The following is a 13,791-nucleotide window of genomic DNA, read 5'->3' as shown; positions in this document are numbered from 1 at the left end:
GATGGGTCATTGGGAACAATAGTGATTAGTGATTGGTTGGGAACCACAACGATCAGTCACTGGTTTTGCACAATTGTTGTTAATGATTGGTCACTGGGAACGCTAGTGATCAGCGATTGGCCATTGAAGGAGGTCGTGATGAATTATTGGTTGGGAACAATCGTGATTAGTTATTGGTCACGGTGGGAACCAGAAGTTAACCAAGTAAATTTACTTCATTACTGTACTTTAGGTTCTACTTAATGTACTGCATCATTACTTTACTTGAGCATTTTCATTATTAGATACTTTTAACATGTACTCCACCACTCACTCACTCTGGGTCGCAGGGGCCTGGAGCCTCTCCCAGAAGACAGTGCATGAGGTGGGGTACACCGTGGACAAGGGGGCCAATCCATTGCAAGGCACACACAAATATACACACTTTTTCACACACTTTGGCAATACCACTCAGCCTAATCTGCATGTCTTTGAACAGTCGGAGGAAGGAAACCCCTTGAGGAAACCCACCAAGCACGGCCCATGCAAACTTCATGTACTCAGACCCCGAGGTGGGAATCGAACCCAGACCCTGGAGGTGCTAGGCCACTGTGCTGCCTGTACTCCACTACATCCTACAAAAAAATATATTTATTTTGTACTTCACTACATTTCTACATAGTGTTAAATTACATAACCATAGTTGTGTGTAGGATTTAAAGGAGTAATATCGCCATCTGGTGACTATTTTGTATAATTGTATTTTTTAATCATGGATCAGGTGTTTCAAATCAGAAATGGAGAAGGTTGTAGACAATGAATTAACCCCTCTTTCACAGTCGGAAAAAAGAGGGAGGGAGAGAGAGAGAGACTTTTACTATAACTTAAAGACTACTGTAATCTAATACAAGCTCAGTATATTTGATACAAATTTTTAAGGTAAGTAATTTTGTACTACTAATCAAGTAGCATTGCGAATGGATGACTTCTACATTTGATTAAGTAATATTTTATCCAGGCTATCTCTACTAATATTCAAGTAAAGGATTTGTGTACTTTGCCCAACACTGGTGGAAACAGCGGAGATCAGTGATTGGTCAGTGGGAACTGTGGGGATCAGTGACTGAGCAGTAGTGATCAGTGGGGATCAGTGACTGATCAATGGGAACAGTGATGATTGAGCAGTGGGGATCAGTGGGAACAGTGGGGGTCAGTGAGTGATCAGTGACTGATCAATGGGAACAGTGGGGATTAGTGATTGAGCAGTGGGGATCAGTGAGTGATCAGTGGGAACAGTGGGGATCAGTGATTGGTCAGTGGAAACCGTGGGGATCAGTTATTGAGCAGTGGGGATCAGTGAGTGATCAGTGGGAACAGTGGGGATCAGTGATTGATCAGTGGGGATCAGTGACTGATCAATGGGAACAGTGGGGATCAGTGATTGATCAATGGGAACAGTGGGGATTAGTGATTGGACAGTAGGAACATTGGGGATCGATGATTGATCAGTGGGAACAGTTACTGATCAGTGGAAACAGCTGGGATCAGTTACTGATCATAATTCATTAATGAGTTTAATATTAATGCTCTTCAACATAAATGTTTTCTAGATAAACAAGAACTCCAGTAATTTACAACAGATAGTTCAGAAGGGGATAATTTGCAGGGATTTAGTTTTAGCTTATATTAAAATGTTCAATCATATTCATGATTGCTTTGTGCAGTAGGATATAAATATTAATCTATGTGGAAATATTTCTTTACTTAAGTGATCATGAATGTGATTTATATAAAGCAGGTCATGTACACATACAGAAACAAAAATGGAAAAATACAAAATTTCACTTATTCAGGCTGGGGGAAAACATTCACAAGGAATAGATGAAAGTTAAGATAAAGGTATTAATGAGTTGGAATACGTTTTTAATTGGCCATGTTTAAAACAGCCAACAGATATCCCAATTCTAGTGGACCTTGAAGAGCTTGATCAAGTTATAATTGCTAAAACCGGTTTAAAAAGACCCTCAATTCTGTAGACCTGTAATTGGGCAACAGCATCATTCATTATATTTATGCAGTATATAAACTGTTCGTTTCTAATTTTCTTGTAGCTTTGGGAGTTAATCATTTAAATTTACATTACATTTTTTTATTTATATATATATTATTTTTTTTTGGGGGGGGGTGGGGGGGGACTCAAGTAGCTCAGTGGTTAACATATTGGACTACAGTCCGAAAGGTTCCAAGTTCAAACGTGTTGGGCCCTTAAGCAAGGCCCTTAACCATCAACTGCTAGAATAAAGAGATAAAAATATAAGTCACTTTAATAATTAAATGCTTTTGTTGGAAGCTAAAAAAGAAAAAGAAAAAGCAAACGTTTGATACCAAACATGCCTTGCTTAAAAAAATAGTGGGTTTTTGTTTGAGAACAGTTCCATTAATGATTAATGGACATTGATGACACTTGGTTTACTGACTTATGAAGATCTGAATGCTTATATTCCTTTAATTCATCTTTGAATAACACAAAAGTGGACAGTGTCAGGGGTCAATACTAATGCTATTGAACCAGAGAAGAAGATTAAACAAAGAAAACACAACAGTTGGAATCTCAAGGACATAAGTTAATGGAGATAGCAGAGTCAACACCGGGGTTATCACATCCAGGACTGGCTGTTCAGTGTTCAGCAGTTCAATGATGTAAATCTTTAACACATTTACTAAACGTGGTTAATAACTGATCATTTCAATCAGATGTCTTTAAACAGGGAAATCACTACTGATCACAACGCAAATCCTACTGTACTGCAGAAATAAATACATCATGAGGCAGTTATTCTGGTTAAAGTGCACCAGTATTTCTTATTTTCAGCCCCAATTCTGAAATTTCCTCTCCAAATTATGAACTGATTATCAAACCCATACTTTGCATTTGGGATATTATATCCCGAGTCCTGAGGACTGCAGCTTGGAAACATTCGGAAAGTTATTACTGTTAAAAGCAGCTTTTTAATAAAAAATAAAACAAATGTAAATGACAAATGTAAAATTTTACCCTGAGGTCAGGACATTGTGTGAACATTCGAACAGACTTTCTGTGGTTTTCCAGCAGGTCTTTCGATTTGCTCCCAAGAACCATGACTAGATACTTGAAATTGAGTGTAAATGTGTGTGCTTTTGGTGCACTGTGATGAACTGGTGTCCATTGCAGAGTGTATTCCCATACCAAATACAGTGTTTCATCGGAATGAAAAACAATTACAGTGCTAGGAGGTGTGTAACGATACACTCCGGTCATGATACGGTTCGATTCTTAAGTGCTGGCTTCACGATTCGTTTTGTTACCCAGAATATTTTGAAGCAAACTTTGATGCTGAAATGTTTAGACATGAAGGACTACTTTTACATTTCTTTAAGTGAAAAAAAACAACAACAATGTGCATTTTTGCCTGAATAAAGTTAATAAAGTGAATAAAGGCTTATTATTTTACTATTTTACTTATTACTAAAGTTTAAAAACACAATACTGGGGCTGTTAGCATTAACACTATAACGCTTGAAGTTAATTTAAAGTGATTTAATGCAAGAAACTTTAAATTCACAGACTTCATCAATGTGATGCATGCATATGATGATTGGACAAATTCAAATACAAGACGGCGTCATAAATGTACAAACAAAATCCTTGAGAGCAGTTACAAATTTGGGGCCTATTCGATCAAACCTGTTCTCTGTATACCACTTTATCCTGTATACAGGGTCATGAGGGGCCTGGAGTCCATGCCAGAAAACCTGGGGCATGAGGTGAGGTACACCCTGGATGGGGTGCCAATACATTGCAATGCACACACATACACACACTTCTGCTCATTCACACACTACAGGCAATTTGGGAACACCATTAGCCTAATCTGCATGTCTTTGGGCTGTGGGAGGAAACCGGAGCACCCGGAGGAAACCCACCAAGCACGGGGAGAACGTGCAAACTCCATGCACACATACAGATGCAAGGCGGGAATCAAACCTGGAACCTGGAGGTGCAAGCCAATAGTGCTAACCAATAAGCCACCATGCCACCAGGTTAAATCTACCTTTATAAAAAATATTGAATACATATGATGGTGGCGAAAAGAATTCGCGACTCTGTGGTCGCACAAAAACATTTCACTGCATATTGTACTCTGTATGATTGTGTATGTGAGAAATAAAATTTGAATTTGAATTTTGAATTTGAATTCAGACAAAAAGTTTTAATGACAAAATTAAAAAACTTCAAAATAATTAAAATGATGAAATGATAATGAATAATAATAATAAATGATAATGAAATAATTTTTTATTGATTCTAATCAGAACAACTCATCTAACTAAATAGCTATAGTCACAGGATGTGTTTTGTGCACAGGGACAAGTATTATACAGTACATACAGCATATGTTTCCTTAAACCTGCTGAAAATGGAAGAGACCAATGTGTGTGTTAATATGTTAATTTCACACCATATAAATCAACGTGTTTAAAGAAAGAATCAACTGACGACCCTAATACATACATTTCAAACATGCTCCAAAAAATTAACTACTGTCCTACTGCGGTTGTGTAACCATGTAACCGGTGAACAGGCTCGCTATATATTATGACCAATTTGGATCTCTGGTGTTTAAACAGTGCAATTAAATTTGATGATAAATGAATAGAATGATGATGCACAGTAGTAATAATAAAAAGTATGTGAACCTTTTGGAATTTCATGGTTCTCTGCATTCATTTGTCATAAAATGTGATCTGATCTTCATGTAAGTCAAGAGAGTTGACAAATATAATGTGCCTAAAATAATAATAATAAAAAAATCTGATCTTTCATGTCTTTATTGAAAACAACCATAAAAACTTCATAGTAAAAAGTATGTGAATCTTTGAGGTATTTGAAGTCAGGTGTTGGCATATCTTAAGAAAATGAGTTTGAGATATGGTGTGAGCTACTTTGACTGAAAAAAAAACAAAAAACACTCAAACTTCTCAAGTTTGCTCCGCGCGAGACAAATACACTAATATAAGAAATGCCTCGGCAAAAAGAGCTTTCCAAGCATCTATGATCAAGAATTGCTGATTTACATAAAGCTGGAAAGGATTACAAAGTTCTTTTCTCAAAGACACTTTGAGACTGTGGATACTTTACCAAAAAGTGGACGCCCTGTCAAGACCTGAACAGCACAACGAAGACTCATCAATGAGGGAAAGAAACAACGCCACGTGACCGCCAAAGATTTGAGGACATCATTGGAACTGACTAACATCTGAGTTCATCATAGTCTAAGATCAAACTATTTGGAACGAACACGCTTCACTACATCTGACATAAATAGGGAACGTATAGCTGCCTGCATTGCCCGCAAACTTTCTCCAGTAAGCCTGAGCAGGATGGACCTGTTGAAGACAAACTTAAAAAGACAGCTCTTCACAGGCAAGTCCTGCCTGATGTGTCTGGCCTTGTATAGCAAGTCCACAACAAAACTTGGCTTTTGGAGTGGCCGAGTCAGAGCCCAGACCTCAACCTGATAAAGATGCTATGGAATGACTTGAAGAGAACCATACGTGTGAGACGTCCAAAGAACTAAAGCAGTTCTGCCAGGAAGAATAGGCTAAAATTCCTCCTGAACGATTCGCAGGTCTGATCTACAGCTTCAGGAAGCCACCTGGTTGAGGTTATTGCTGCTAAAAGGAGGGAGGTCAATCAGATTATTTTTTCCACTACTATTATGAATGTTGAATGAGGGGTTCAATAAAGACATGAAAGATTTGAATTTTTTTTGTGTTATTATTTTTGGCACATTATATTTGTCAATACACTTGACGATCAGATCACATTTTATGACAAATTAATGTGGAAAATCCATAAAATTCCAAAAGATTCCCATACTTTTTCTTGCCACTGTACCTGATGCGATACATTTCTTTGATGCACATCATTACATTTAAGATCGTTGTGTTTTTAACTTATCAGTTTTAGATACATTTCCCACATTTGGTGTTTTTTAATTTCACACCGCAGGTCATATACGTATAGCAGGCTCCACATGAACTCCACTATGTCCAAAACCACACCAGGAGGTGTCAGTAAAGGAGCAAAGTTCACCAACCTTTACCCCAGCAACAAAAAAACAGAAAAATAATCCAAGAACACAAACTTCTCTTTATCTCTTGTTTAACCGGTCTGCTTGTTTCCTGGCTGTCTGCCGGCGCTAGTTGTTCTTTGTTGCAAGGGTGCATTGAAAGTTCTCAAACACTTTGAAGCCCAAGTTTGAGACTAATTTCTCAACCCCCCTGGTCATGGCACTTTGTTTCCATGTTCCTCTATTGGTGAAAAAAAATGAAGACAATAATGAACTGTCTGATGTCATGATATTTGTGTTTGTACAGTCTGGATCAGCCATATTTTGTCACGACATCTCATTGGGGGTGTTTATCTTTCTCATACACACGCACACACACTGGTCTGAGAAGCTCCACCCACACATGCAAGCGCAGCTCCTGAGAATTGAAACTGAAATCCTGCTTCCTGGACAGATCACATTCTCACTCTCTCTCTCTCTAGTGCTTAAACGATGGCAGCCTACAGCAATCCACGGATACAGAACTCTCATGAGTGCAGTTTGTGTCTTACAAAATCAAAGAATGTCATTACTATTCCCTGCGGGCATGACTTCTGCAGGGCCTGCACCGACGGCTTAATCAGTAAATATGAACGCACGGGCTCATACAGCTGCCCGCAGTGCTCGCAAACTTTCTCCACTAAGCCTGAGCAGGATGGACCTGTGGACAAAGTTGAAGACGAACTCAAAGAGACAGCTCTCCACACGCATACCCGAGCAGACACGACTACCACACCCGAGGACGTGGCCTGCGACGCATGCAGACAGAAAGCCGTCAAGTCGTGTCTGATGTGTCTGGCCTCGTATTGTGACCGACACCTCGAGCTTCACAACGACCTCCATGCGAGGGCTTTACACACACTAGTGGATGCTACTGATCAGCTGTATGCGTTGACATGCTCCGTACACGGTAAAGTCCTGGAGGTTTACTGCCGGAAAGAGAAACAACGCATCTGTTGCATGTGCATGCTGGAGGATCATAAGGGGCACGACATGGTGGCAGCAGGTCAGGCAGACAAGAAGGTGAGGTGGTGATAATTATAATGGTCATCAGAGATTTTCTGAATGAATTAACTTTAAAAGTAAATTTAAAAAGATTGTCATAAACGGGAAACATATTAACAAAGGAGGAAAGACCCAAAAACATGACCAGTGTTAAATGCAAAGTGACAGGAGGAGACTTCTATCTGAAGGTCCAAGAACGCCTGCTCATACAGTTCCAACGTGTAGTTTTGCTCATTTCTATTCACATATAAAATCATGTATCACTAAGGAACTAGTTTCATTCTGCATTAAAACTAGAAACATCTTTGAAAATCTAACCAGGACAAAAAAAGTCCCAATTTCAGAAGGGTCAAATTATTGTCTTAAGAATCCTGTATTAACTAAGCGTCTTAGGATCACTCCTAGGAATTGCGCTCAAATTTAATTTAGGGCAAAAAATACTCCGACCTCAGAGCAGGATGTAACAGTTATTTATGAATCTTCCTACTCTCACTTTCAGCAAGGAGTAGGACCGGTCCTAGGAAAGTGTGTGGCGTCATCGTTTACGACACCTCGAGACGCCAGTTCCAATCAACTCCTGTTGTGTGAAAGCTTTATGCACACAGGCCAAACTTAAAGATGTGTGACTCGACTGCATGATGTTATATTTATCAGATAACAAATAGAATACTAGACAGGTACAGTACATTTTCTGTGCTGCTTATTGCGCCAAAACTCTGGGCCTTTTATAATGACAGTCTACGAATCAGTTGCTAAGGTGCTCTAACGTGGTTGCTGCCGCGAGTGAAATGAGCCCACCCCTATGTCTCTGACAATGGGATCCACAGGTAGGTTCAGTTTTCCTATGGAAGTTGCCATAGCAGGGAGCGCAACTGTGAGCATTTCCTGTTTTAGCCCTAATGTTAAGTCTATGGGCTTGTTTTGCGCGGTACAGTACATTGACCCCTGGTAAATTTCATGTCGTGTAAATAGGATGTAAGCTGGAGTGAGGATGAGACAGTTGATGACCTGAATGTACTGAATGACCAGGTTATCAAATCTATAGAGTTTTTCTTCTTTCATAGCACAGGTTAGATCCCAGAACTCAAATTATGATTCTGGCAGCATGAGGAATTATTTTCACACATGAACATTAAGTTAAAGTTGAATTGAATGATTGACAAAATCAAATTTATCTTCCTGACTAACCCCTAGGAGGAGCTGAGAAACTCCAAGCGGATAATCACAGAGCAAGAGAAGCAGCTAAAGGAGCTTCGCTTGGCTAAAAACAATCTTAGGGTAAGTTCTTTTTGCGTCATATCATATTAAGTCATATTAAAGTCTTTAGAAGTCAGGATCACAACAAAATATTTATCTTTGGACTTTGGTGATTCCAAATTCCCAGTAGTGTGGGATTAATTGTATGCCCACCTTGTACCCGGAGTTCCCAAACTTTTTTTTTTTAAAAAAGAGCAAATACTTTTTACTTTTATTTGAGTAGATTAGTGAAGAAAAATCGCTACTCTTACTCCGCTACACTCAACTCGTTACTTTTCTATCCACTTATCCTACACATGCAGCCGGTAGATCTACCACCTGACTGTTTCACCAATCAGACACAGCAACAATAATTATATGACTCCATCTGACCAATCAGGTCAGGCGGCATAGTGGAGAAAAAACCTTCCGACGGTGTTCAATAAATTCATCCTACCTGTAAATCCGCCCTGCATCTGCTCACTGCACATGCGCAAACAGATGTTCACGCATCTTTCTCTAATTTTGCGGAACTCGCATAAATCCATGCTGCTACTAGAGGGATCTTGCGGTTAGTGTACAATCTTGCGGTGAGTATAGAATGCTTTATTTTCATGTTTGTGTGATTATACAGTGGGGCAAAATAGTATTTAGTCAGCCACCAATTGTGCAAGTTCTCCCACTTAAAAGATGAGAGAGGCCTGTAATTTTCATTATAGGTATACTTTAACTATCAGAGATAAAATAAGAAAAAATAAATCCAGAAAATCACAGTGTAGGATTTGTAAAGTTATCTGCTTGATTTTATGGATTGACGTCAGACACTGCAGGATTTGAGTCCCTGGAGGCGCAGTGTGTTACTGATGGTAGCCTTTGTTACTTTGGTCCCAGCTCTCTGCAGGTCATTCAGTAGGTTCCCCATGTGGTTCTGGGATTTTTGCTCACAGTTCTTGTGACCTTTTTGACCCCACGGGGTGAGATCTTGCATGGAGCCCCAGATCGAGGGAGATTATCAGTGGTCTTTTATGTCTTCCATTTTCTAATTATGGCTCCCACAGTTAATTTCTTCACACCAAGCTGCTTACCTATAGCAGATTCAGTCTTCCCAGCCTGGTGCAGGTCTACAGTTTTGTTTCTGGTGTCCTTCGACAGCTCTTTGGTCTGGGCCATAGTGGAGTTTGAAGTGTGACTGTTTGAGGTTGTGGACAGGTGTCTTTTATACTGATAACAGATGCCATTAATACAGGTAACGAATGGAGGACAGAGGAGGCTCTTAAAGAAGAAGTTACAGATCTGTGAGAGCCAGAAATCAATGCTTGTTTGTAGGTGACCAAATACTTATTTTCCACCATAATTTGCAAATAAATTCTTTAAAAATCCTACAATGTGATTTTCTGGATTTTTTTTTTCTTATATTGTCTCTCATAGTTGAGGTATACCTATGATAAAAATTACAGGCCTCTCTCATTTTTTTTTAAGTGGGAGAACTCTCACAATTGGTGGCTGACTAAATACTTTTTTTAAACACATGTTGTACTTTTTTATGAACAGCTTCATACTGCGGTGCCGAGTAACAGCCACGGGAAAAGACAGAGGAGTTTATGTTTTTAGATTTTCCGAATTAACTCTTGAGTTTCCTATACTTCTGGCGAGGAAATAAACTAACCCAGCTTCATATCAGGCCCCGCATTATTGATTATGTCCCTATCACATACATCATTACGCCCCGCTGTACTATATTCACTCAATAGCTTCTTCTATGTTTCCATCGCATTCTAACAAACAGGACATGGCACTAGCTACGGAGGAAGAGACCGAGCGTCTTCTCACCGAGCTGATCCGCTCTATAGAAAGCAGCCAGTCTGTGATAAAGGCCCTGATCCGAGCTCAGGAGCGAGCAGAACTGGAAAGAATCAAGGAGCTGATCAAGCAGATGGAGGACGAGATGAGCGAGCTGAAGAGGAGTGATGCAGAGATGGAGCAGCTCTCGAGCAATCAGAATGACATGCAGTTCCTGCAGGTAACATGGCGGGACTGTCCATGACAATACGCTACGTAGGGCTATTTGTAGGAACACTCAAGAACAGAACATAAATATATATACGGAATTTGAGGAAAGCAAAGTGAAGCGAGTTAATTTTTTTTTCTTGCATTTTGTGCAAGATTTAGTGAAGACATATAGCGTGTTTCACGATACAACACTTCACCTTAAGAACTCACCTCTGGACCAAAATTAATTTGTTTGCCAAGGTACCAGTGTAAAAGAGAATCAATACCTTTACGCCCATGGCCCTTTACCCTGACCCCAGTTTCATGTTATCCACACCTTTTTTGCACCATGTGGTGTGTTCCACTTTGTCTAGATTAGTGCTAATGTATTTGCTTGTGATGTTCTTGGCAACGTTTGATCTGTCATCTTATATCCTGTACATTTTAGTTTTCCGCATCCTTTAGTGTTTCTTCTCTCTTCTTTATGTCCGAACCTCTCTGCAGTCAGTCCAGGCCCTCAGTCTGACTTCTGCAAACCTCTTCAAGATAACCGTCAATCCTCAGTTCTCTTTCGGGGAGGTGGTGAAATCCATCTCAGCGTTCAAGAAGCGGATCGATGATGTCTGGCAGTGTGAAATCGATCAAATATCAGCAGCAGGTAAGAGACCGGGCGATACTGAATGATAACACAACTCTTTGATAGACTATTTGATCATTCCTGTAAGCTACATCTTCCATCTTGATTTTTGCTTTTTCTTAATTTTAGTGAAGAAAGACAAAATTGTAGTTCCTTCTGAACCGAAGACAAGAACGGACTTCCTGCAATGTGAGTAACGCATTTTAATTTGGGTCCAAAATATGCACTGATCTCTTTTGAATAGTTGATATTCAGATGTTTCTGCTACTCATGATCTGTAAAGCTTCATAACGGCTCTAATCTGAGGTGCTGGTTGTTAATTGGTGGTTTCTGAGGCTGGTGACTCTAAATGAACGTCTCCTCTGCAGCAGAGGTAGGTTTTGGTCGTGCTTTCCTGGGAAGGTCTTCATGGGAGAAAGTTTTAACATTGTGCTTGTTGGGTTTTTCTAATGCACTTGACACAATACTGTTCCTGTAAGAACGGTTGTTACATAATTACCTAATTCCATATGCGTTATTTCACGGTCTTGAAATCCCTAAACAAAAGCAGAGAAATTTACAAGTGATTCCAAACTTTTGAGCAGTAGCGTACCTCCAGGTGGATTGGGGACCAAATTGGCACAGTGGTGAACTCAAACCCAGTGTTCGTAGGATAGCCTCTGGATCCACATGAACCCTGTCTAGAATCTTGTTTTTTGTTTGTAGAAAGCTTATTTGTTTAAATCAGAAGCCACCAATCTCCTTTTCTGGAGATCTACCTTCCACCAGAGAACATCTAAAACACACAACATCTAAAACAAGCTTTATAAGTATATTGGTTATGAAGGTAGCTCATCAGGAGCAGGGTTGGTGAAAACTGGTCTACACCACGATTCAACATTTTTCTCCTTTCAGATCTGGTCCCACTATCTCTTAACTGCGACACAGCCCACAAAAGCTTGAGTATCTGTGAAGAGAAGCAAGTGACTTGTAGCACTGAGTGCCATGACTATCCTGACCACCCTGAACGCTTCGACTGGTGGGCGCAGGTTCTTTGCCGAGATCCGCTGAACACACGCTGCTACTGGGAGGCCGAATGGACAGGATTACACGGAGTGGACATTGCAGTCTCATACAGAGACATTACCCGTAAGGGAGAGGATGATGGATGCAGCTTTGGGTACAACCAGCAGAGCTGGAATTTGGACTGCGCCATAATGAAATATACTTTTGCTCATGATGGCGTAGAAATGGAAATCTCAGCACCTGTATCCCACAGGATCGGGGTATATCTCGACTACAAGGCTGGACTGCTGTCTTACTACAGTGTCTCAGATCACATGACGCTCCTCCACAGCGTAAAGACAAGGTTCACGCAGCCTCTATATGCTGGGTTTGGGTTGTTTCAGGGATCCACAGTAAAAATATGCCAACCAGATTTAAAAGTAAAACAACAAGATAACCAAAGTGTCAAGAGATGTACGAATGTGAACGGAAACAGCACATGAAGAAAAGAACATAATGAGATCCTCATTGGGGCTGAAGTTTAACATTTGACCTGCTGTTAAGGGAACACGAGTTTGAAACCCAACAATGCCACATTTACAGCATTCTTTTTAAGGGCAAATTAGATTTCAGCAGTTGGGGGTTGGGTGAGTTGCTAAAGTGCCCAGCTGGGATTTAGAAATCCAAATTCTAATGCAATTTGCAAAATGCAATCTTTTTTTGGCTTCTTCCATCACCTGCTCACAACCTGGCAGGGTTTGCACCAGATGCAACCATCCCATTTTATTTAGTCTTGTGCATTTCGTCCAGTGGCTGGGGTTTGGACCCGCAGTGGGCATTGGCTGGGACTTTTGGCTGGGACTTGGACCTGGGCCTTCCGCATGGCGGGTAAGACATCTACCACTGTCCCAATGTGATTTGCTACCACTCACGCCCATGAAAGCCCATAGAAATGATAAAAAGATGTGCTCTCCATAAGCAATCACGGTGCTTTCCGGAAGCTATCAATACAGTGCGGAAACCAGTTGCACAAAAACTCTCCAAAAATGACATAAAAAAAAGAAGAAATGATGGTATTTCAACCACCTACGCAAGAATTTGGGGTTTGTATTAACTTTTACATAAGCAAAACTGGAAATCCTTGTAAAAGGGTTAAATAAATAATAAGTATTGTACGTTTCGATTGGAAAATTTTCCATACACCATATTTTTGTTGCCTTTTCTCATCTCAAATATATTATAAGCAGTATTATATCCTATTAATCTTTAAAGATTAAAACTATTAAAAAAATATTTAAAATCAGTTTCTCCGGAACCGATGATGCACAAAATATTGTAGTGTGAGTTTTGATCCCACAATTTATAAAATCATTTCATTCTGTAAAACCATAGATCGCTTTAAAGTGGAAATGATTAGGGAGGGAAAAAAAATACAACAGTCCTTCTCCATCAAGCTTAAATGATTTGTTCACTTGCCATCCACAGATAACATGGAAACATTTATTAATCACAAATTTTGAAATAAACCAATCAACCTGAGACACTGAGCTGAAAAAAATGTTTCATGCTGGGGATTTCGACTCGACGGCGTCATGCAGCTCCATCGGGAACCAAACTGCTCAGGAGTGTTTGGGTGTTAAACCCGTTTCACTTCAAAACAGACTTCGGATGGTCACCCCCCTCCAGGAGAACCTTCTTATCAACACGACGTCGTTTTCATGTTAAAAGGCTGAACGTACAGTACACACCCGTGTCCTTAACTGTGACTCAAAATCAGATTAAATATGATTCATGATAATCCTGAAACTT

At 39.9% G+C, this 13,791-nt stretch overlaps 1 protein-coding gene across 2 annotated transcripts; it reads left to right on the top strand.

Annotated features, from left to right (window-relative positions):
- Positions 1-6,523: 6,523 nt before the first annotated feature.
- On the top strand, positions 6,524-13,783 carry ftr92 (finTRIM family, member 92). Of its 2 annotated transcripts, XR_008356087.1 has the most exons (7): positions 6,524-7,154; positions 8,331-8,414; positions 10,159-10,392; positions 10,866-11,019; positions 11,128-11,187; positions 11,893-13,085; positions 13,468-13,783. XR_008356087.1 is itself a non-coding variant. In XM_053481803.1 (6 exons), the coding sequence occupies exons 1-6, from the start codon at positions 6,585-6,587 to the stop codon at positions 12,483-12,485; spliced, it is 1,695 nt and encodes a 564-aa protein (XP_053337778.1). In that variant the 5' UTR covers positions 6,524-6,584; the 3' UTR covers positions 12,486-13,157. The 2 variants fall into 2 exon arrangements, 1 of the variants encoding a protein (XP_053337778.1); XM_053481803.1 differs by lacking the exon at positions 13,468-13,783 and having other exon boundaries at positions 11,893-13,157.
- The last annotated feature ends 8 nt before the right edge of the window (positions 13,784-13,791 follow it).

This window comes from Clarias gariepinus, chromosome 22 (assembly GCF_024256425.1).
Source record: "Clarias gariepinus isolate MV-2021 ecotype Netherlands chromosome 22, CGAR_prim_01v2, whole genome shotgun sequence".
Classification (NCBI taxonomy): Eukaryota; Metazoa; Chordata; class Actinopteri; order Siluriformes; family Clariidae; genus Clarias; species Clarias gariepinus.
The sequence above is the reverse complement of the archived record's forward strand: the minus strand, read 5'-3'. Positions and strand labels throughout refer to the sequence as shown.